The sequence below is a fragment of the Staurois parvus genome, unplaced genomic scaffold (genome assembly GCF_062004578.1).
Source record: "Staurois parvus isolate SC_StPar_1 unplaced genomic scaffold, SC_StPar_1.0 ptg000215l, whole genome shotgun sequence".
NCBI classification, from domain to species: domain Eukaryota; kingdom Metazoa; phylum Chordata; class Amphibia; order Anura; family Ranidae; genus Staurois; species Staurois parvus.
The window spans coordinates 616,725-642,964 of NW_028318011.1; the positions used below are offsets into that span (position 1 = coordinate 616,725).

The window sequence follows — 26,240 nt, forward strand, 5'->3', positions numbered from 1 at the left end:
GATGACGCTGTACTGCACTGGTGACAATATGTAAAAAAAAAATAGTGAAACTAATTTTTTTTATTTTTTCATTTTCCGAAAATTTATGACAAAAAAAATACAACTTCAAAAAACTCGCCATACCTCTTATGAAGTACGTCGGACTGTCTACTCTGCAAAAAGGGGTCATTTGGGGGATATCTGTACTATTCTGACATTCTTGGACCTCAAGAAATTAGATTTGCTGTCAGTACTTCAGGATTGATCAATATTCAGATCTATACCATAGTTTGTGAACTCTATAACTTTCCTACAAACTAAATAATACATCCTAATTTGGGTTATTTTCACCAAAGACATGTAGCAGAATACATATCGGCCTAAATTTATGAAGAACAATTATTTATTTGTAAACTTTTATAACAGAAACAAAGAAAAACTTTTTTTTTTTCAAACTTTTTGGTCTTTTTTTGTTAATTTAGCAAAAAATGAAAACTCCAGCGGTGAGTAAATACCACCAAAAGAAAGCTCTAGTTGTGTGAAGAAAATGATAAAATTTTAGTTTGGGCACAATGTTGTATGACCACGCAATTGTCATTCAAAGTGTGAGAGCGCTGAAACCTGAAAACTGGCCTGGGCAGGAAGGTGTAAAATTGCCCGGTATTGAATTGGTTAATGGATGGTAGGTCTCACATAGCCCCACACAATTTCACATAAATATGGGGTGCATCATTTTGAGAGAGAATATTTCTTGTTTCCTGTTAGCAGTACTGGAGGATTCTTGTACGTCCAACTTTTCACCTTGGGCCTTATACCCCATCTCCTTCTCTACAGTCCTCCTAACTTTTTAAGTCTTTTGTTGTCTTTTCGTTGATCGTTACATCTCCTTTGGTGTTGCCACTTCTTAATCCCCCCACTCGCTTCCTTAGTATTGAACTCAATGTAGCCCCCTTTCCCCGTTTTTTTTTTTTTTGTACCTGCTATCCAATCTCCTACTGCTCTGCATCCATTCTTCCTCTGTCGATATCGTACCACTCTGCTCCTTAATGTTCTCATTCCCTTGCTCCATCTTTCATTCTATCCCTTATCAGCCCTTCTCTCTCCATCTCACTGTCACTGCTTTCCTTCCCCTTGCTTGCTGTGCTCTGGCCAGTGATTTCTCAGGTATTCCTCTTTTGAAACTTCTGTCCTTTCTTGGCTAAAGCTTTTAGCGTCTGTCCTTTAATGCTCCTGCTCTTGAACTTCTCTGTGTCTGTGCTCCTCTTTTATGAACATATTCAGGGTGTAACGTAACATGTTATGAATGCACCGGCCCCCGCTTTGACAGCTAGCGGGTGATCTCGTCCCCTCTCCCTAGCTGTCAAATTAAGAAAAAACGTGTTCTGTGAATGAGAAACTACAAGTCCTGACAGCTTTGTTGTTCTCAATAAACTACCACAGCACTGTGGAGCACCAATCCATGGAAACAAGTGAAAATCACAATACATTTTTATTAATGTGCTGTTCCCCAGTAGTGCTACGCTCTACCCCCTATATTCCAGTGTGTGATGTCTGATACAGAAAGCTTCACCTCCACTCCATACAAGCACAGAAAGTACTTGAAATACATGAGGTTCCTGGCCACTGAAAGAAGGAACAGAAGATCCTTCATTTCTTTGTGTGCTGTACTTCTTCTGCTCAGTGTTCTCCTGCACAATCATTCTACTGCCCACAAGCTGCCTGTGAACTGCTGCTGCTGCTGCTTTATACAGTTAGGTCTATATATTATATTTGGCTCTGTATGCCACCAGAATAAATTAAAAACAATCCAAATGAATTTGAAGTTCAGACTTTCAGCTTTAATTCAAGGGGTTGAACATAAATATCAAGTACAAATTTTAGGAACTGCAACCTTTTGTATACTGAGTCCCTCCATTTTCAGGGGCTCAAATGTAATTGGACAAATGAATATAATCATAATGTTCATATTTTGTTGAGAATCCTTTACTGGCAATGAATGCCTGAAGGCTGGAACCCATAGACATTACCAAAGACTGGGTTCCCTCCTTTTCTGATGTTTTGCCAGGCTCTAACTGCAGCTGACTTCAGTTGTTATTTGTTTGTGGGTCTTTCTGCCTTTAGTTTTGCCTTCAACAAGTGAAATGCATGCTCAATTGGATTAAGATCAGGTGATTGACTCGGCCATTTCAGAATATTCCACTTCTTTTCCTTCAAAAACTCCTGGGTTGCTTTTCAGTGTGTTTTGAATCATTGTCCATCTGTACTGTGAAGCGCTGTCCAATCAACTTTGCTGCCTTTGGTTGAATCTGGGCTGACAGTATATCTCTAAACACTGCAGAATTCATCCAGCTGCTTCTGTCTTCTGTCACATCATCAATAAACAGCAATGACCCAGTGCCACTGGAAGCCATGCATGCCCATGTATCACACTGCCTCCACCATGTATTACAGATGACGTTGTGTGCTTTGGATTGGACAATGATACGCCCACCTCCTGGAGAGTGTCCTTCACTTGTCTGGATGTGGTGAATGGGTTTTTCTTTACCATAGAGAGGATCCTGTGATCATCCCCCACTGTTGTCTTTCATGGACGTCCATGCCTTGTTATGTTGCTAAGCTCACCAGTGTGTTCTTTACTCAGGATGTACCAAACTGTTGATGTGGCCACTCCTAATGTTGCTGCTATCTCTCTAATGGATTTGTTTCATTTTTAGAGCCTTGCAATGGTCTGTTTCACTTACATGGACAGCTCCTTTGAAGGCATGATGTAGGTTCACAGCAATAGATTCCAAATGAAAATACCACACTTAAAATTAACTCCAGACCTTTTATCTGCTTAATTGATGAAGAAATAATGAAGGAATAGCCCACACCTGGCCATGAAACAGCTTTTGATTCAATTGTCCAATTACTTTTGGTCCCTTGAAAAAGGGGGGATGGTTACTCTTAAGAGCTGTAATTCCTAAACCCTTCCTCCAATTTGGATGTACATACCCTCAAATTAAACCTGAGAGTTTGCACTTTCAGCCCATATCCATTACATAACTATAGCTTGAATATGTTTTGGTAAAAACCTGAAAAAACTAAAATTGTGCCTGTGTCCAAATATATGTGGACCTAACTGTATCTCCCCATTACTGCCTCTGATCTGGTGCCACATGCTGCACTTGTGTCCATGCTCTCCTCGATATTCATATACCATTTAGTACCCCTAATGTTAAGGATCCTTCTCCTTGGTATTTTCTCATATATTTTGTTCTCCTCCTCTGATCTTCTTATTCTTACCAGGGGTGCTCAACTTTTGGAAGAGTGAGGCCCACTTACATGATTTGGTAACCAGTCGCGGGCCACAACGAAATGAAATGGTTCAGAATTTTTTATTTTGAATTGCATAATGAACATCCTCCTGCAGCTGCTGAATTCTGGCAGGAGGAGAAAATTAAGAGGATCAGTCCCTGTATATGCCACCCTCACCGCCCCTCCTGTCAAAGCAGGGGGTGGGGTCGCCATTGCAAATCCCTTACGCTACACCAATGTTTAGGGGGTGGCAAAAACCACCCACCCTACAAACCACAAATGAAAAACAAGCCCTTACTGTCCTATATGGCTGTTTTCCCAGTACTGTGCTGCAGTTTAGCGGCACCACAGGTGCAGCGCAGTCTACCTGCGGCTTTCCTGCAGGTTAGCTGTGCTTTGCCATAGACTTCACCTATATCTTGCGGATGTAGTGCACTTTCTTAAAGTGCACCAAAACTCCTGCATTCAGTTATAGGTTGCGGTCAACCTCAAAGGGCTCCGAGGGTCGCATGTGGCCTGCGGGCCATGGATTGAGTACTCCTGCCCTACTCATCTGCTCAAGCCAAGCCTACTGCCCTCCTCCGATCTTTCAGCCCCCTCTTCCACCTCTCCCTCCTCATTAAAATCTTTGTATTGTCTTTGTGTTGTTCACCTTTCACTCCCTCACTCCTGCTACTTTCATTACACATGTCCCCATTGTTTTATATTATCCAAGATGAGATTCCGATACCCATTCTTTAAATTTGTAATCTTTTTTTAGATAGAAATTCTGGGCAAAAAGTGAAAACAACTCAAGTTAACTACACTACAGCTGTGTGTCAGACATATCTACCTTAATCTGAGATCTGTGGAGATCAACGTATACAATAAAATCCTTTGTTATATATATCAAAGAACTTTTTCCAACAATAACTCAAAGCTGTCTTCCTGTTGTAAACACATATACCAATTTGCTTTACTTGGATTTGAATACGTTCTAAATATAGTTAGAATTTTCGATGGAATGTGGCATCTGCTGCATTCAGTTCTAAATGCTGTGGAATGACTCTGTCCTGCTGATGAGCTTTGAGAATTTAATAGTAGTTTCTGTTTTTGTCACCAAACAGGTGTGTGCAAGATCATGTATATTATGAATCACTGTAAAGAAAAACTTTTTGAAACTGTAGTATCACCAGTATATAGCATAAATCTTGCCATGAACATGAGATGGCATACGGACGTGTGATTGTTTTGTAAATGATCAGGATATGGGAATGGATACTAACAACCTAAGTAGAAAGTAAGCAAATACTCCTGGCACCAGCCTTATCCCAAAAAAACATCAGTGGTTGCAAAAAAATACTGTATATAGCTTATCACAACCGTATGGACAAGCTGAGACAAGACACAGGGATCACTGCTGTCCAGGGAGCAAATTACCGATATATCCAAACCTATACAATGTACATTCAGCTAATGCCAAAAATACTTGTGTAGTAAGTAAATTGGTAAAGAGTGACGTTCCCAGATGAAATGATTGTTATTTAAAATGTAGTAAATGCAGTTATCTTTCAACAGCTACACTGCTCAAAAAAATTAAAGGAACACTTTGAAAACACATTAGATCTCAATGGGGAAAAATATCATGCTGGATATCTATACTGATATGGACTGGATAATGTGTTAGAAACATAAAGATGCCCCATCATTTGATGGAAATGAAAATGAACAACCTACAGAAGACTGAATTCAAATCAAAGTGAAAAAATGATGCAGCAGATTAGTCCATTTTGCTGAAATTTCATTGCAGCAACTCATAATGGTACTCTGTAGTTTGTATGGCCCCCACATGCTTGCATGCATGCCTGACAACTTTGGGGCATGCTCCTAATGAGACGGCAGATGGTGTCCTGGGATATTTCCTCCCAGATCAGGACCAGGGCATCATTGAGCTCCTGGACAGTCTGAGGTGCACCCTGGCAGCATCGGATGGACCGAAACATGATATCCCAGAGGTGTTCTATTGGATCTAGGTCAGAGAAGCAGGGGGCCATCCAGTGGCATCAATTCCTTCATCCTCCAGGAACTGCCTGCATACTCTCGCTACATGAGGCTGGGCATTGTTGTGCTCCAGGAGGAACCCAGGACCCAGTGCACCAGTGTAGGGTCTGACAATGGGTCCAAGGATTTCATCCCAGTACCTAATGGCAGTCAGGGTGCCATTGGCAATTAAATCAATCTGCTATCTGGTCAGTCCGAGGCTACATTTACATCCAAGGGTTTTGGTGCACTGTGAGCTAAATTCATGATGCTTGTTTGTTCTGGGTTCCAACAAATCCACCTTTCATAGGCATGAATAGTAAAACATAAAATAAGCAGAATAAGAAAAGCAAAGAGGTGAATATTGCCTGAGAAAAGAAAATGGGTCGTGGCAAGGTAGATACTATACAGTTGAGTGTATGAAATGGAGAAAGTTAGAAGCTGATTGGCTACCATACACAGCTGCACCAGATTTTGCACTCTCCAATTTTAGTAAATCAACCCATAGGGTAGCAGTGTTGTGTGTAGTGTTGTAAAGTACAGCATGGTGTGCAAACTGGAGGTTTGTACAGTAGACTATGTATACCACAGTGCACATGGTGGAGTAGCGAGCAGTGTAATATACAGCACAGTGTGCAGATTGGAGTGGTGTACAACAAACTGACGTACATCACAGTGCACAGATTTGAGCAGTATTCAGGGTAATGTATAGCACAGTGTGCAGATTGAAGGGGTGTGCAGTAAGGGATACACACCACAGTGCACAAAGTTGAATAGTATGCCATATAATGTACAGTAAGTGTGCCGGAAGGATGTACAAAATGGTGTGGAGCAGTGTGCAGTATAATACACAGCACAGTGTGCAGTAATGAATGTATATCACATTCTTCATAGTGAAGCAGTGTGGCATACTTGGACATATACAATGTACAGAGTGCAAACTGGAGAGATAAAGAGTATGAAACATGCAACACAGTGTGCAGTGGCAGGTTTTGTGGAGATGTATGTTACTAAGTGTGAAGAATACGGTGTGACATTGCAAGAACAGATACATTTGTACATTCCGAAAATTCAGAGGGCTATTCTGAAATTCACATAAAACCGTGTATTCGCACAATGCATGAATATGTTTGGGCTCTCAATGCTTGACTCAGTTTAATGATGCTCATTTGAGTTTGTTAGTTTTTGACAGTCATATAATTTTTTTATTTTGGAGGTAAACCTATACGAAACTCATAGAGGGGGTTATCTATTAAAGTAAAGATCTGCCCTCCAGTGACCACTGACCCTAGTAGTAAAGATTTGAGAAAACTCTTCTAATTGGTTGCAATTGACAACCTTTTCTCTAATAATTTTTTGCACTTCTAAAAGAAAATACAGGAAAACTAATATTTCAGAGTTTCACACACAGGCAAGCAGTAATTCCTCTGTTCCTCAAATCAACAATAATGCTAAAGCTGCTTAGATACCTTATACAGAAAAAAAGAATGAAAGTTCTTTTTACCAGCGCTCTTTGCTGTGATTCTAGATCCAAACTTCATTAAACGTATGAAAATCTCTTTGCTGGAGTGATTCACCATACGCAAATAAATGCTTTTGGTGGTCTTAATTTTAACCAAGCACTTCACCATAGTTCCTGCTGTTTTGCTGAATGGACCATGCAGTAGACTCTCCGAGCACTGACAAAGAATAGCTGTAATGTGCCAGTACTAGAAATGTTTGAAGTTATAGGGAGAGAATGGGAAGGTCACACAAACAAAGCCTGGGATTTATAAGGGAGGATAAAGTGATCTGCCACTCTAATAATAAACACTTAGCTGTAAAAGCCAGCTATGCATCTTTTCTCACTTCGAACAACACATATAAATTTGGTAACAAATAATCGAATCAATAGAACGTAATTGCAGCACTACCACATTCTTGACAAGCTCTATTTATTTAGAGACCTTTTTACACATTTTGACTTTCAGTTTGCCTCCAATTTTGTTAAGCATTGTTACAACCTACTATTACATCACAAGCTGTTTTGTAAGTGATTAAAAATGACTTTTAGTTTCAGTCTTCTGTCATTCACAGTTTTCTGAAAATACCAAAAACATTCAGATTTTTGCAACTCTGCAGACCTTGAGGTTTAGTTGATTGCAATATGGCATCCTTAGCGGAGTCCTTTATTTAACAACAATGACTAAGGTCTGATTCACATGGGTGCATTGACTATACATCCGTGCAGAAGGCCATGTTTGAAAAGTGCAGCCGATACATCTCTCAGCCTGTCTTTGATTTTTACAAGCTGGTTGCATGGAACACCCATTACATCCTGGGTGCACACATGGCATTGGAGTCTATGCACTCATGGGAATGAGGCATTAAAAAGGCAATAAAGGTTGCATAGCCACAGGGATTTATTACTGGTTCTTATATAGCACCTTTAATTCACACAGTGCTTTACAAATATATTGTACATTCACATCAGTCCCTAACCCTTAAGAGGTGTACACTCTAAGGTCCCTAACTTATATTCATACATACACATGCTAGAGCCAATTAAACTACCAGCATGTCTTTGGAGTGTGGAAGGAAACCGGAGTATCTGGAGGAAACCCACACAGGCACAGGGGAACATGCAAACTCCAGGCAGGTGCTGTGGCTGGGATTTGAACTAACAACCCTAGTACTTCCAGGCAGATGTGTTAAACATTTAGCCACTGTGCTGCCCATGCAGGTGATGCAATTTGGCTGCTTTACTAAAAGAGGCCATTTATAATAGTAAGGCTTTGGAGTCAGTCTAAAGTACAGATGCTAGTAAATATCTGCATAATAGAACAAAACAAGTTTCAGGGCTTCCGAGACACACTATAATGTAAGTCAGTCTGCATGCAATCACCTTGGGGTGCATACTTGAAAGATATCCTGCCTGTTTAGTAAATGTGTAAATGCTAGCTGTCTGGTTGCCAAGCTGATGTATTAGCATGAATGTTTTCTGTGCCTGAGCCAGAACAACAAAAAGATACAGAGAACTCTGAACTTCTTTGCTTTTTATGTACTGCAAATTGTTCCAGGTCAGCAGCTCAAAAGTATTCAACGCAGACCCACCCAGCAATAGTAGTCCAGTCCATGGTCACTATTATGCTACCACTAGGGGTTATTCTCTAAAACTGCATGGTGCAAAATCTTGTGCAGCTCTGCATAGAAACCAACCAGTTTTCAGGTTTTATTGTCAAAGCTTAACTGAACAAGCTGAAGTTAGAAACTGATTGACTACCACCAGATTCTGAGTGGTCCAGTTTTAGTAAATCTACCCCACTGTGTTGATTATTAATGAATAATCTGAAATGGTTGTCTGAATTATTTGTAATACACAAGGTATGTAGAATGCCGCTGAAGCTCCATCAGTGAAACCATAAGGAGAGCCCTGATTGTCCTAGATGCCATGGCTCACCTGTGAATCATTACATATGTTCTGGCACTGCCCCAAGTCGGTCCACTACTGGCATTTTATTATTGATACTATAAATAAATCATTCCAGGTAAACTTGAACAATGATCCCTTGACGTGTATTAGGATTCTTGGATGAAGAAGCCTTTATGCTGTAGCGCTGCAGATCAGAACCTCTATTACCAGACTGCTATTCCTGGCACGTAAATGTATTGCCAGCAAAGTTTGAGGACTGGTGCACGCAGGTTAATTCTACCCTTCTTGAAAAGCATCATATTCTCAAACAAAGGGGTATCCCCTGCAAATTTGAGAAACTATAGGATCATTGGCTGCAGACCCCATGCCTTGCTCCACTGGCTCTAGTGTCTTTACAAATATTTCAAAGGAAAAGGAACTGCATTGCCTCAGACTTTGTAAATATATCTCAGTGTCTATCAATCCGCTAGGTGTATGTATCTAACTGATATAGGTATAGTAGAAGTGCACCGATTTACAGGCCAGCTCTAGTTGTGACACACTTTCCTGTTCTTTGGTTAGAGTGTGGTTCTAGTATGTTCACATATACTTGTTCTGGTATATACGATTAAACCTTGCTGTACTTGGCATTACCTGGGTGAGACGGGGAGTGAGTCGTTCTTTATACATATTGTCACTGTCATTTTCTTATATCTACACTACACTTGTATTGCAATGTCACTATGTTTGTGTATAGGGCAATGTACACTAGTCTTTTCAATGTACCATTTTCTATTTTTTTTATTATTGTTGTGTATTGTTTTGTATTGTTTTTGTAAAACCTACAAAACTTGTTAATAAACAACTATTTGATCAATTAAAAAAAAAAAGAATGATCTGAAGCCCTGGTGCCTGATCTGTGGCCTGAGGGCCACATGCAGTCCTTTGGCACATTTTGTGCAGTCCTCGGGGCCCCTGCAGATGCTAATCTGTGCTTCCTATTGCCCTGTTATAGCAGTGATTTCTAGCAGTCTCATGTAATGTGTCTCCAATCTATGACTGTCACCTGAAGCATGTTCCCAGTCTCCAAGAACTCCTATATTGTTCACAGCCTGAGAGTCTCCTACAGCATGTCTGCAGTCTCTTACCTTCTCCTGCATAATGTTCGCAGTCTCTGACCATCCCCTGTATCATGTCTACAGTCTCTGATCATCTCTTGTATCATGTCCGCAGTCTCTGACCATCTCTTGTATCATGCTCATAGTCTTTGACTATATTCTGCTGTATCTGACACTTTGGTGATGTTGGGGGCCACACTGGAGGCCCCCCATTTCAAGAAAGTTGACCACCACTTATCTGAAGTAATGAATGTACAGCTCTGAATGCTAAGAAAATTCAGCCACACTTGTACTGGATGCAAACCTTAAGGACTAACAGATCCACAATGCATTAAGTTGAGAGCAGCACACACAAGCCATATGCAAGATAAAGTAGGGAGTAAGATTTGACAAGCAGGATGCAGATAGGTCAAGTAACTAAACATATAGAAAGGAAAAAATAACATTAGAGTTCACAACAAAACAACACAGAGTTTTTATCAGCGGGGTCATAGCAGTTGTAATTTGGAGGCACAGCTAAAGTAGATAGTAATACACGTAAAAAGCACCTAGACTCACACAAATGTTTTCTAGGCTGGAATGGATGTCCTTTGCTCAGGTGCAGGCTTGCTGTGGGGGTCTCGGAGAAAAAGTGAAAGAGTCAGGGGCAGCGTTCCTTTGGGTTCACATCTTTTTATAGTGTTACGGGAAGCATTTCTAGTTTGCACCTTAACTGGCAGGTAACTTTAGTATAAATATTTCTAAAAAGCCAGTTATGGGAAATATTCTCAGAGATCATTAATATTAACTCCAAAATGTATCAAAGAATGTATACAAAAGTTCACATTAGTCTGTTACTGTTACCATGCAAAATGCCTTTGTCAAATGGTTCTAATGAAGCTGACTCCAAACCTCACATAACAGTCCTGGGGCATTGTTGGCCCACAATTAGTAAATGGCACATGAGAAGAGGAATGTCTGCTTTCATCAGTGCCTTTCCAGATCATTTCTAAATTATACTTCAATTTGTGACCCCATTATCCAAATCCACTGCTTGAAAGGTTCCAATCTGAACTCCACCAAATTTCAGTTCTGGTTGACTACAACTGCAATACAAATGACATTACACTGAAATCTATAAATCTATAAGAAATCCCTATGACATAGTCTGGGGTGGGTCTATCAGGTTCTAATGGCCTTCCTTGGGATACCATTTGCATATTTTACTTATCTTAATACATTTTTAGTTACTTGGAGTAATTAAATTCCTGACTTTAAAGCTGTAAAAAAAAACCAAAAGGAAACATTTATTAGATTGCAGCTTACCAAGTCTTAGATATTATATCTGCATTCTTTCTCTTTTTTAGGCTTTTCTTTCTTTTATCTGGTCAGTAAGTCTTTTGTTTTCAAAAGAACAAAATCTCTTGTAGATGTATCAGTTACAGGGATGAGACAAACCATTCAACACTGACAGAGGTGCTTACAGTGATCGGTTTTATGTATTTATGTAAAACCTGTATCCCAACAGGAAAAAAAAAATGTTCGCTGTAACTGCTTATAAAGTGTGAACTGGAGTTCAGCTTCAATTTGTTAATGTATCTAAATCAGCTAGTACATCTAACATGCCCCTCCCCCCAGATTAATAAGGCTGCAGTCTAAAAGTGCCCCTGTTCTCCTTCATTCAGAGTGAGGCATTCTAACACAGGAAGTGTGTTTCTGGCCAGATCACCAGGTGAAAACAGAGATAAAATAAAGCCTAAAAAAGAAAACTAATGCAGCTAGCTAATGATTGGTGAGCTAAAATAAATAAAATTTTTGGTTTTGGGTTTAATAATTAGAGACGACCTTGGATATACTCTGAACTCATCTGTAACCCAAACTTTGAACTTACACTTATTTTCTACTCCAATGTGATGCAGGGCACAGAACATACAGCTCACATGAGTTGTGGAGCACGAAATAACCTGGTCTACAGCTCAATGAGGTACAAAAAAGCAGGAGTTTGGGTTAGAGATGAGCCCAAGCTAATCTCTATTAATAATAAAGCTTTATCTATATTGTCTACAGAAAATGGGTTTCTTTATGGCAATAACTACAGTGACAAAGTGAAAAAACGAATTTGGTAATGCACAAGGGAGATCACTATGCAATGCACTTATAATGTGATGCATAGAATCCATTTTCTAAGCACAATGATGGATTTGTAAATTATGTCATTTTTTAGGAGATTAAAACCCAACCACATAATATCACTACTAGCCCTCAACAATAAAGTGCCCTGCATGCACTATACGCAGCATAATTTAAAAGATAAAGAAATAAAAAAACTCAACACCTCATATTTTCTTGTTTTAACAGAAAGTGAAGGCTAAACCTAGAAAATGTTTTTTGAATTTTAAAAAATGCTTGTTCTGCAATGTATGCCTAGCTACATAAACTCATAAAACCAGCTGATTTGATTACCTGGCTTGCAGACTGGTCAGAATATGCCTGACTTCAGATATAGATTAGTGCCTGAAATAGTGAAAGCTGGCATAACTTTTGCAAATGGGACTGTAAAATAGGTACAGGTGTCAATACAAAAAGCTCTCTTGTATGCACATAAAAATGTGGGTCTTACATAGCTTCATAGGTTTAAGCCCTCATGCACACTTGACGTTTTTACACTGGCTGTTTTTGGCTTTTGACATTTTTTTCTACAGCTAGTAAACCCCCAACATGTTATCATATGTGTCCATGTACACATAGACTGTAATCTTATATAGACTGTAACATTTTTTTGGCAGGGGCGTTTTTTGGCTGGAAAAAAAACCCAGGACTAGTGGGTTTCTAGAGGAGTTTTTAGCTGTAAAAATGCTCTAACGCTGAAAAACGTGGTAAACCGCCAAAAACCAGCGTTTTCGGACTTGTTTGACCACCCCCAAATTTTTTTATTTTTGTAAAATGCTAAAACTGCAAATGTGGGAAAACGCAGCTAATCGCAGCAAAACGCCGCTAAATGCTAATGCAAAAACACTAAAAAAGCTGAGAAAGTTCACGTTTTTAACGTGACTTTACACAGCTAACATTACCAGCTTTATCTAAATGTTAAGTGTGCATGAGAGATAAATGAGAAATTAACTCAACAATATTAACTACAGCTGAAGTGCAAAATACTTACCTGATCCAGTGCTGGCAGTGGATAGGAGCACCTTCAGGGGCCAGCACATCAGGTCCGTTTGAATACCCTAAGTACCCAGAGTTCTTAATTGTTCCTATTTAATGAAACCTATTAAGTCACATGGGTTAGGTGTCTAGACCCATCTTTTCTCACATACTAAGCCATACTATTTGTCATTGAGACTGTCCATCAAAGAAATGGACAAACAGTAGGGCTTAGGTGTCAGGGGCTCTAACAGATTTACAGGTGGAACTAGAAAAATATGGAAGTAATCCTGCAGCTTTCTTTGCCCCAAGGAACAGAGTTGGCTGTGTTTTGGAGGATTGAGTGAGGTAGGCTTGTTGGCATAGCTCCAAGAGGAACTTCAAGTGATAGCACTTGGCACTGAACCTTCCCACAGTCGATTCATTTGAGATTAAAAGCATCTCCTTATTTAAATAACTTTATTAATCCTTCCAAGATCAGAAATCATTGATGCCTAGATGTCCAGGCTGAATGTAGCAATACTTAAAATTAATCTGCATACCTAAAAGTTATTTATACATGTACAGTGGGGCAAAAAAGTATTTAGTCAGCCACCAATTGTGCAAGTTCTTCCACTTAAAAAGATGAAAGAGGCCTGTAATTGGCATAGGTAGACCTCAACTATGAGAGACGAAATGAGAAAAAAAATCCAGACAATCACATTGGCTGATTTGGAAAGAATTTATTTGCAAATTATGGTGGAAAATAAGTATTTGGTCACCTACAAACAAGCAAGATTTCTGGCTCTCACAGACCTGTACCTTTTTCTTTAAGAGGCTCCTCTGTCCTGCACTCATTACCTGTATCAATGGCACCTGTTTGAACTTGTTATCAGTGTAAAAGACACCTGTCCACAACCTCAAACAGTCACACTCCAAACTCCACTATGGTGAAGACCAAAGAGGTGTCGAAGGACACCAGAAACAAAATTGTAGACCTGCACCAGGCTGGGAAGACTGAATCTGCAATAGGCAAGCAGCTTGGTGTGAACAAATGAACTGTGGGAGCAATAATTAGAAAATGGAAGACATACAAGACCACTGATAATCTCCCTCGATCTGGGGCTCCGCGCAAGATCTCACCCCGTGGGGTCAAAATGATCACAAGAACGGTGAGCAAAAATCCCAGGACCACACGGGGGACCTAGTGAATGACCTGCAGAAAGCTGGGACCAATGTAACAAAGGCTACCATCAGTAACACACTACGCTGCCAGGGACTCAGATCCTGCAGTGCCAGACGTGTCCCCCTGCTTAAGCCAGTACATTTCGGGGCCCGTCTGAAGTTTGCTAGAGAGCATTTGGATGATCCAGAAGAGGATTGGGAGAATGTCATATGGTCAGATGAAACCAAAATAGAACTGTTTGGTAGAAACACAACTCATCGTGTTTGGAGGAGAGAGAATGCCGAGTTGCATCCAAAGAACACCATACCTACTGTGAAGCATGGGGGTGGCAACATCATGCTTTGGGGCTGTTTCTCCACAAAGGGACCAGGATGACTGATCCATGTACAGGACAGAATGAATGGGGCCATGTATCGTGAGATTTTGAGTGCAAACTTCCATCAGCAAGGGCATTGTAGATGAAACGTGGCTGGGTCTTCCAACATGACAATGATCCCAAACATACCGCACGGGCAACAAAGGAGTGGCTTCATAAGAAGCATTTCAAGGTCCTGGAGTGGCCTAGCCAGTCTCCAGATCTCAACCCCATAGAAAACCTTTGGAGGGAGTTGAAAGTCTGTGTTGCCCAGCGACAGCCCCAAAACATCACTGCTCTAGAGGAGATCTGCATGAAGGAATGGGCCAACATACCAGCAACAGTGTGTGCCAACCTTGTGAAGACTTACAGGAAACGTTTGACCTCTGTCATTGCCAACAAAGAATATATAACAAAGTATTGAGATGAACTTTTGATATTGACCAAATACTTATTTTCCACCATAATTTGCAAATAAATTCTTTCCAAATCGGCCAATGTGATTGTCTGGATTTTTTTTCTCATTTTGTCTCTCATAGTTGAGGTCTACCTATGATGCCAATTACAGGCCTCTCTCATCTTTTTAAGTGGGAGAACTTGCACAATTGGTGGCTGACTAAATACTTTTTTGCCCCACTGTATTTTAGAATACATAGGATTTTTATTTGGTGCACTGTTTTAATGAAAAAACCCTCCTCTGTTTTTACTATAGACTGACAAATGTGATATATACTATTATGCTACACATGCATTGTTGTTTGTTTGCCTTTAATTTTAGCCTTTCCTCACACCGTAGCTAGGGGATACTCTATATTGTTAGTCCCACCCTTTTTTTTCATGCTTAAAGTGGTTGTAAAGCTCAAGTTTTTTTTAACTTCATTCATACTATGCATGAAGGTAAAAAACCTTCTCTGTGCAGCAGCCCCCCCAAGACCCCCTAATACTTACCTGAGCCCCATCGCAATCCAGAGATGTGCACGACAGCCTCATCTCTCTGGGGGCTCTTCCTCCTTATTGGCTGAGACAACAATCACAGCCAGTGAGCCAATGAGGAGAGGGGAGGGGGCCAAGCTACGGCTCTGTGTGTGAATAGACACACAGAGTAGCAGCTTGAGAGCAAGGTGGGGCCAGGAGTGCTGGCGGTGGACCCAAGCAGAGGAGGACTGGGGCTGCTTTGTGCAAAACCAACACCGATGTTCTTCTGTTATAATTTGCACAAGTTTTAGATTAAAGATTTCTACAATCTGCAAGATGTCATTTGCATTGAGTTACTGCCAAGCTACTAAGACTGTAAGTTAAGCTATCTCACAATAACTGGATCAGTTATAGAGATCATACTTTCAGTGCTTAGATTGCTGACTGAAAGTATTTGGCGTTCATGGCGATCACCATGTCACAGCTGACAGACATATTGACCACATGATCAGCAACCACTATGACTGATTCCAGATTATTGGGATTTACTAGAAAATAATTGGTATTTTAAAGTGAATAGGGCATCACCTTGTTTATGACAATTCACTAAACAAAGCAAAGAACCTCTATTTCTTTATCATGTCAATCCCACTATGTACATGGGTGCATCCATTTTACTTTGTTAAATATGCAGCCTCTGCTTTCTGTTTAGTGCTGCTACACAATGACTGTGCTATAGTGTTTCTCTCTTACTTAGACTGACAAAAAAGAAATACACTGTCTGAGTGGCAAATTAATATTGTTTTAATGGTCTAGACTAGAGGACCACTATGGGGGGGATCTACAAATCTGTAGATTACATAAGTGTCAAACTATAGGAAGCATAACACATATTGAAACTATCAATAATTGCTTTTAGGTAATTATTGTAGTAAAAACTCAATGTCCAGACTAAAAATACACTCCATTTCTCCCTACAGTGTTTATAGCCAAAAGAACAATGCAGATTGTCCTAGTTTGTGCATTTTTATATTAAAGAAAGTATCTGTATTAAGAATGTCTCTTCTAGAAGACTATGTGAAATATTGTGATATAATTGTTTTACTAAACAAAACTTATCCCACTTGAGAGGACAGCTGTATCAAACACACAGCAGATGCAGCTGCAAAATTCACCTCAATATGGCATAAACAGACATGTTTCACACAATGAATACATAATCACATTCTTCTCAAAAATATTGAGAGTCCTCCACTGACCAATGTCTAGTGATTGAACTACAAAGGGTCTGCACATTTTCAAATTATTTTAATTGCTCAGAGTATTTTGCATGCCTGCAGGCAATTTGAATAAAGTGGCTCTACAAATGAGTGGTACTTTAGATAAAATAACATCCAGTTCACTTCATATACCTTGGGCTTCTCCTAACCAAAATAAACTAAAAAAAAAAGGGAAAAAAAGAAAGACACTATGACTTTATAAGAAGGGATGTGCTATGAATACGACAAGCGTATCTGCCTCTGGGTTTATGGGTATATGTATCTGCCTCTGGGTTTATGGGTATATGTATCTGCCTCTGGGTTTATGGGTATATGTATCTGCCTCTGGGTTTATGGGTATATGTATCTGCCTCTGGGTTTATGGGTATATGTATCTGCCTCTGGGTTTATGGGTATATGTATCTGCCTCTGGGTTTATGGGTATATGTATCTGCCTCTGGGTTTATGGGTATATGTATCTGCCTCTGGGTTTATGGGTATATGTATCTGCCTCTGGGTCTATGGACAATTGTATCTGCCTCTGGGTTTATGGGTATATGTATCTGCCTCTGGGTTTATGGGTAAATGTATCTGCCTCTGGGTTTATGGGTAAATGTATCTGCCTCTGGGTTTATGGGTAAATGTATCTGCCTCTGGGTTTATGGGTAAATGTATCTGCCTCTGGGTTTATGGGTAAATGTATCTGCCTCTGGGTTTATGGGTATATGTATCTGCCTCTGGGTTTATGGGTAAATGTATCTGCCTCTGGGTTTATGGGTAAATGTATCTGCCTCTGGGTTTATGGGTAAATGTATCTGCCTCTGGGTTTATGGGTATATGTATCTGCCTCTGGGTTTATGGGTATATGTATCTGCCTCTGGGTTTATGGGTATATGTATCTGCCTCTGGGTTTATGGGTATATGTATCCGCCTCTGGGTTTATGGGTATATGTATCCGCCTCTGGGTTTATGGGTATATGTATCTGCCTCTGGGTTTATGGGTAAATGTATCTGCCTCTGGGTTTATGGGTAAATGTATCTGCCTCTGGGTTTATGGGTAAATGTATCTGCCTCTGGGTTTTTGGGTATATGTATCTGCCTCTGGGTTTATGGGTATATGTATCTGCCTCTGGGTTTATGGGTAAATGTATCTGCCTCTGGGTTTATGGGTATATGTATCTGCCTCTGGGTTTATGGGTATATGTATCTGCCTCTGGGTTTATGGGTAAATGTATCTGCCTCTGGGTTTATGGGTAAATGTATCTGCCTCTGGGTTTATGGGTATATGTATCTGCCTCTGGGTTTATGGGTAAATGTATCTGCCTCTGGGTTTATGGGTATATGTATCTGCCTCTGGGTTTATGGGTATATGTATCTGCCTCTGGGTTTATGGGTATATGTATCCGCCTCTGGGTTTATGGGTATATGTATCCGCCTCTGGGTTTATGGGCATATGTATCTGCCTCTGGATTTATGGGCATAAGTATCTGCCTCTGGGTCTATGGGCACATGTATCTGCCTCTGGGTCTATGGACAATTGTATCTGCCTCTGGGTTTATGGGTATATGTATCTGCCTCTGGGTTTATGGACAAATGTATCTGCCTCTGAGTTTATGGGCATATGTATCTGCACCAATCTGATGCTCCATCATATTAGTTAAATCCACACAGTATATTTTTTTCCAACAGAAGAAAAGTGAAATTAACAAAAAAAGATTAATCTTCATCAATGTATTTACCTTCTTCAGTTGGTGCTGCTTCCTCTTCATCCTCCTCACTTGGAGATGGAATGAGAGGCTGCAATGGTTCCATATTGATGATTAGCTGCTTGTTCAAGGAGTAAGAGCTGCGACTGTGGGGTATTAATGACCTACACAGCAAAAAAAGGGAGAATTACATGTTGTCATTAGCAAGTGTGTAAAGAAGTAGCAATGTGCATATGCATGACAAAGGCTGTATTTCCAATATAATATGTCACGGAGCATTGGACAACAACAGCAATGTTCCACTTATTCTTTATTACAGAAATAGAAAATAGTTTATAAAACCCACTTTGCTTTATAAGGTCTACCAACCCATGCCTCCCTAGAAAATAGTTGTGTTACCAATGTCAAGTTTATTCAGCAATATAACCACTCAGCCCAATCTGAAAATATTACAAAGAAGACTTGTTGTTACTTACGTTTTTCCACCATCAAAACTGTACCTCCTGTATGAAACAAGATAATAATTCCTATCTCACACCATACCGGAATAGACTTTGTGGTTAGGGTACTGTAATGGCTCCTGAATGGTCTCAGTACAGAACATAGATGCAATATGTCATCAGTACAACCACGAGTGGGCCACACTGTGCCCCTTCATCATGCAAGTGATGAATGATCACATGCCTAATGATAGGACCCAAACATTGCATTTCTATGTGAGCTTTTGCATCGTGAAACAAGCTTGCAGCTGTGCTGACAATATATTGAATCTTATCTGCAACACACTGTACATTAGAGATAGGTCTTTAACTACTTTTTGTTCACATGTAACAATCAGGTTTTTTTTAGCTAGAAAATTACTATATACTTATATATTTTTTTCAAGCAGAGGCTTGAAGCAGAGGCCCTACAGAATAAATTGATGGGTTTTGAAATGTTTTATGACAAAAAATACACATTTTTTAATTTTATTGCAAAAAAACATAATGCATAACCCATTTTTTGTAAACTATACACCGAGCAAATAGATACCAAACATGTCATGCTGTTAAAAATTGTGCATGCCTGTGCAATGGCAACAAACAACGTAAATTTTACTATCCATAGGCGACATTTTAAAAGCCTTTACAAGTTACCACTTTATATTTACAGAGGAAATCTGGTGCTAGAATTACTACCCATGATCTGATATTCGTGTAGGTCGATCGCTGTTTGCATGCGTGTGGGGCCAATGCACGGGACCGAGTCAAGCACAGGAGGATGGAGACTCTTTAATTTTTTTTTTCCATTATTAATTTATTTTTCTTTATTTTTTACTTTTACACTGTTTCTTTAATTTTTTTTTTGATCACTGTTATTGTTGGCAAAAGGAATGTAAACATCCTTGTGATAGCAATAGGCACGTGACAGGTACTCTTTAGGGAGAGATCTGGGGTCTATAAGACCCCAAATCCCTCCTCTGCACTTAAAAGCATTCAAAAATGCCAAGATCGGTGTTTCTGAATGCTTTTCTTTTTTAAAAATGGAGCTGTTTACTTCCGAATAAACCGGAAGTGATGTAAAGTCATTGATTCTGGTTTACTATAATAGAGAGCTGATCCTTGCTTGGCTGTCCGGCCAGCCAGCAAATGTGTCAACTGGTGTCTTGGGTCTCCCAGTGGGATGTCCTGCCCCCCCCTCCCGCTGCTTGTAATAGCAATCTAGTGGCTGGATTGCTATTACAGAAGAGCCAACTGCTGGTTCTAAAAAATGATACCAGGGTGATGCCTGCGGCAGCAGGCATCACTCTGGTATAAACACCGAACGTCCAGCAACATACCGGTTGTCAGGAATGGACTGGCCAGCAATGGTGGGACTCACCTGCCTTTTGATCTGCAGTACCAGGGCTGGCCAGCGGGTGCTCCCAGCAATCAGAGACTCAACCTTTCAGCCAGCTAACACCTGGAACTGATGATACTGGTGTATTTAAGGGATGGCCAGACTTGCAGACTCTGCCTTGGTGTTGTGTTTGTCCTGGGCCCTGTATCTGTCCTGCATCCTGTATCCTGTTCCTGCTCTCTGTTCCTGTCTGATTCTCTGCTGACCCTGTTCTGATCCCTGGCTTGTGACCCTGACCATCCCTCTGCCTGACCCTCTGTACCACGCTGCTTGCTACCTGTTCTGATCCCTGGCTTGTGACCCTGACCATCCCTCTGCCTGACCCTCTGTACTACGCTGCTTGCTACCTGCTGAACCTGGCCTGTGACCCCGACCATTCTCCGCTTGCTCCCCCTGTACCTACCTGCCCTATTGATATTGACCCGGCCTGCCTGACGACGCTTGCTTGTTTGTACTGTTATCTGTGGGTGGTTGGTTTGGTTTGTTTGCACTGTATTATGTTTTAGTATTGCACTGCGTTTATGGTTGTATTTAGAGATGAGCGAAGAAATGAAAAATTCGATTCGACTGATTCGGCGAATTCGTGGACAATATTCGATTCGAGTCGAATAAATTCGCTGTGAATTTAACTTAAAAAAGGGTGTTTCTAGGCTTCAGAGAGACTTAATATTAGTGCAGAACACTGTACCTTTAATTTAAATGCCCTTGGAGTCTGCTGGGGAAGAGAAATAATACTGTCTGTCAGTATGACATGCAGATGAGTGCCGTCGATCTTAGAATCACTGCACACTTCACTCCTTTGGCCAGTCACGGGGCCAAAACCAGTGTTTGGAGCCACAGTGTGGCGGTGGAGGCAGCAGCAATGGGAGGCCATACAGCAACCTATGACAAAATGGAAACCAGCAGGAGCGTGAGGAGACCTGAAAGTGGCACATGGCAGAGTGGGAGCAATGGGAGGCGGTACAGGGACCCAGGTCACACTATGGGCCCAGCAGCAGCGTGACCAGGCGGTACGGGGGCCCATGGCCGATATGGGGCTTGGTGGCACCTATGGAAGGCCTGTAATCTGCCAGCAACCTATGACAAAATGGACAACCGCAGGAGTGTGAGGAGATTTCAAAGTGGCACATGGCAGAGTGGAAGCAATGGAAGGCCGTACAGGGACCCAGGTCACACTGTGGGACCAGCATCAGCGTGAACAGGCGGTACGGGGGCCCATGACCGATTTGACCTCATTCATCCCATAGTCCTGCCGACTCACGAATAGCGTGGCCTCCTCAAAGGGCCTGAGCAAGCGCAGGTGTCACACATGAGCTGCCAATGGCTGACATCTAAGTTACACAGGGAGTACCTTTATCCGCTTTTAACATCAGGAAATCTGTGATGGCCTTTAGCTGTTCGTAAAGGCGGTCTAACATATGTAGGGTTGAATTCCACCTTGTTGCAACGTCACAGCATGAGGAGTCGGTACGGGGGCCCATGGCAGATTACATGTCTGGCAGCAGCTATGTGAGGCCCGTAATCTGCCTGCACCCTATGTCAAAAAATTTAACACACCAGCAGTGTGAAGAGACCTGAAAGTGGCACATGGCAGCAGAGTGTGGCGATGGAGACAGCAGCAATGGGAGGCCGTACAGGGACCCATGAGAGACTCTAGACTTGGCAGCAGCATGAGGAGGCGGTATATAGGGGCCCATGGCAGATTAGGGGCCTGGCAGCAGCTATGTGAGGCCCGTAATCTGCCTGCACCCTATGTCAAAAAATGTAACACACCAGCAGTGTGTGAGGAGACCTGAAAGTGGCACATGGCAGAGTGTGGCGATGGAGACAGCAGCAATGGGAGGCCGTACAGGGACCCATGAGAGACTCTGGACTTGGCAGCAGCATGAGGAGGCGGTATATAGGGGCCCATGGCAGATTAGGGGCCTGGCAGCAGCTATGTGAGGCCCGTAATCTGCCTGCACCCTATGTCAAAAAATTTAACACACCAGCAGTGTGAAGAGACCTGAAAGTGGCACATGGCAGCAGAGTGTGGCGATGGAGACAGCAGCAATGGGAGGCCGTACAGGGACCCATGAGAGACTCTGGACTTGGCAGCAGCATGAGGAGGCGGTATATAGGGGCCCATGGCAGATTAGGGGCCTGGCAGCAGCTATGTGAGGCCCGTAATCTGCCTGCACCCTATGTCAAAAAATTTAACACACCAGCAGTGTGAAGAGACCTGAAAGTGGCACATGGCAGCAGAGTGTGGCGATGGAGACAGCAGCAATGGGAGGCCGTACAGGGACCCATGAGAGACTCTAGACTTGGCAGCAGCATGAGGAGGCGGTATATAGGGGCCCATGGCAGATTAGGGGCCTGGCAGCAGCTATGTGAGGCCCGTAATCTGCCTGCACCCTATGTCAAAAAATTTAACACACCAGCAGTGTGTGAGGAGACCTGAAAGTGGCACATGGCAGAGTGTGGCGATGGAGACAGCAGCAATGGGAGGCCGTACAGGGACCCATGAGAGACTCTGGACCTGGCAGCAGCATGAGGAAGCGGTATATAGGGGCCTATGGCAGATTAGGGGCCTGGCAGCAGCTATAGGAGGCCCATAATCTGCCAGCACCCTATGTCAAAAAATTCTACACACCAGCAGTGTGTGAGGAGACCTGAAAGTGGCACATGGCAGAGTGTGGCGATGGAGACAGCAGCAATGGGAGGCCGTACAGGGACCCATGAGAGACTCTGGACCTGGCAGCAGCATGAGGAGGCGGTATATAGGGGCCTATGGCAGATTAGGGGCCTGGCAGCAGCTATAGGAGGCCCATAATCTGCCAGCACCCTATGTCAAAAAATTCTACACACCAGCAGTGTGAGGAGACCTGAAAGTGGCACATGGCAGCAGAGTGTGGCGATGGAGACAGCAGCAATGGGAGGCCGTACAGGGACCCATGACAGACTCTAGACTTGGCAGCAGCATGAGGAGGCGGTATATAGGGGCCCATGGCAGATTAGGGGCCTGGCAGCAGCTATAGGAGGCCCATAATCTGCCAGCACCCTATGTCAAAAAATTCTACACACCAGCAGTGTGTGAGGAGACCTGAAAGTGGCACATGGCAGAGTGTGGCGATGGAGACAGCAGCAATGGGAGGCCGTACAGGGACCCATGAGAGACTCTGGACCTGGCAGCAGCATGAGGAGGCGGTATATAGGGGCCTATGGCAGATTAGGGGCCTGGCAGCAGCTATAGGAGGCCCATAATCTGCCAGCACCCTATGTCAAAAAATTCTACACACCAGCAGTGTGAGGAGACCTGAAAGTGGCACATGGCAGCAGAGTGTGGCGATGGAGACAGCAGCAATGGGAGGCCGTACAGGGACCCATGACAGACTCTAGACTTGGCAGCAGCATGAGGAGGCGGTATATAGGGGCCCATGGCAGATTAGGGGCCTGGCAGCAGCTATGTGAGGCCCGTAATCTGCCTGCACCCTATGTCAAAAAATTTAACACACCAGCAGTGTGAAGAGACCTGAAAGTGGCACATGGCAGCAGAGTGTGGCGATGGAGACAGCAGCAATGGGAGGCCGTACAGGGACCCATGAGAGACTCTAGACTTGGCAGCAGCATGAGGAGGCGGTATATAGGGGCCCATGGCAGATTAGGGGCCTGGCAGCAGCTATGTGAGGCCCGTAATCTGCCTGCACCCTATGTCAAAAAATTTAACACACCAGCAGTGTGAAGAGACCTGAAAGTGGCACATGGCAGCAGAGTGTGGCGATGGAGACAGCAGCAATGGGAGGCCGTACAGGGACCCATGAGAGACTCTGGACTTGGCAGCAGCATGAGGAGGCGGTATATAGGGGCCCATGGCAGATTAGGGGCCTGGCAGCAGCTATGTGAGGCCCGTAATCTGCCTGCACCCTATGTCAAAAAATTTAACACACCAGCAGTGTGAAGAGACCTGAAAGTGGCACATGGCAGCAGAGTGTGGCGATGGAGACAGCAGCAATGGGAGGCCGTACAGGGACCCATGAGAGACTCTAGACTTGGCAGCAGCATGAGGAGGCGGTATATAGGGGCCCATGGCAGATTAGGGGCCTGGCAGCAGCTATGTGAGGCCCGTAATCTGCCTGCACCCTATGTCAAAAAATGTAACACACCAGCAGTGTGTGAGGAGACCTGAAAGTGGCACATGGCAGAGTGTGGCGATGGAGACAGCAGCAATGGGAGGCCGTACAGGGACCCATGAGAGACTCTGGACCTGGCAGCAGCATGAGGAAGCGGTATATAGGGGCCTATGGCAGATTAGGGGCCTGGCAGCAGCTATAGGAGGCCCATAATCTGCCAGCACCCTATGTCAAAAAATTCTACACACCAGCAGTGTGTGAGGAGACCTGAAAGTGGCACATGGCAGAGTGTGGCGATGGAGACAGCAGCAATGGGAGGCCGTACAGGGACCCATGAGAGACTCTGGACCTGGCAGCAGCATGAGGAGGCGGTATATAGGGGCCTATGGCAGATTAGGGGCCTGGCAGCAGCTATAGGAGGCCCATAATCTGCCAGCACCCTATGTCAAAAAATTCTACACACCAGCAGTGTGAGGAGACCTGAAAGTGGCACATGGCAGCAGAGTGTGGCGATGGAGACAGCAGCAATGGGAGGCCGTACAGGGACCCATGACAGACTCTAGACTTGGCAGCAGCATGAGGAGGCGGTATATAGGGGCCCATGGCAGATTAGGGGCCTGGCAGCAGCTATGTGAGGCCCGTAATCTGCCTGCACCCTATGTCAAAAAATTTAACACACCAGCAGTGTGAAGAGACCTGAAAGTGGCACATGGCAGCAGAGTGTGGCGATGGAGACAGCAGCAATGGGAGGCCATACAGGGACCCATGACAGACTCTGGACTTGGCAGCAGCATGAGGAGGCGGTATATAGGGGCCCATGGCAGATTAGGGGCCTGGCAGCAGCTATGTGAGGCCCGTAATCTGCCTGCACCCTATGTCAAAAAATTTAACACACCAGCAGTGTGAAGAGACCTGAAAGTGGCACATGGCAGCAGAGTGTGGCGATGGAGACAGCAGCAATGGGAGGCCGTACAGGGACCCATGAGAGACTCTAGACTTGGCAGCAGCATGAGGAGGCGGTATATAGGGGCCCATGGCAGATTAGGGGCCTGGCAGCAGCTATGTGAGGCCCGTAATCTGCCTGCACCCTATGTCAAAAAATTTAACACACCAGCAGTGTGTGAGGAGACCTGAAAGTGGCACATGGCAGAGTGTGGCGATGGAGACAGCAGCAATGGGAGGCCGTACAGGGACCCATGAGAGACTCTGGACCTGGCAGCAGCATGAGGAAGCGGTATATAGGGGCCTATGGCAGATTAGGGGCCTGGCAGCAGCTATAGGAGGCCCATAATCTGCCAGCACCCTATGTCAAAAAATTCTACACACCAGCAGTGTGTGAGGAGACCTGAAAGTGGCACATGGCAGAGTGTGGCGATGGAGACAGCAGCAATGGGAGGCCGTACAGGGACCCATGAGAGACTCTGGACCTGGCAGCAGCATGAGGAGGCGGTATATAGGGGCCTATGGCAGATTAGGGGCCTGGCAGCAGCTATAGGAGGCCCATAATCTGCCAGCACCCTATGTCAAAAAATTCTACACACCAGCAGTGTGAGGAGACCTGAAAGTGGCACATGGCAGCAGAGTGTGGCGATGGAGACAGCAGCAATGGGAGGCCGTACAGGGACCCATGACAGACTCTAGACTTGGCAGCAGCATGAGGAGGCGGTATATAGGGGCCCATGGCAGATTAGGGGCCTGGCAGCAGCTATGTGAGGCCCGTAATCTGCCTGCACCCTATGTCAAAAAATTTAACACACCAGCAGTGTGAAGAGACCTGAAAGTGGCACATGGCAGCAGAGTGTGGCGATGGAGACAGCAGCAATGGGAGGCCATACAGGGACCCATGACAGACTCTGGACTTGGCAGCAGCATGAGGAGGCGGTATATAGGGGCCCATGGCAGATTAGGGGCCTGGCAGCAGCT

General features: G+C 43.4%; 1 protein-coding gene across 2 annotated transcripts in view; it reads right to left on the reverse strand.

Annotated features, from left to right (window-relative positions):
- The window catches only part of FRMD3 (FERM domain containing 3), a 347,328-nt gene that overhangs the window by 18,002 nt on the left and 303,086 nt on the right, over nt 1–26,240 (reverse strand). For both annotated transcript variants that reach the window (XM_089679010.1, XM_089679011.1), the window contains exon 13: nt 18,361–18,491. In XM_089679010.1, the coding sequence (XP_089535136.1) occupies nt 18,361–18,491 (131 nt within the window). The remainder of the gene's footprint in view (nt 1–18,360; nt 18,492–26,240) is intronic.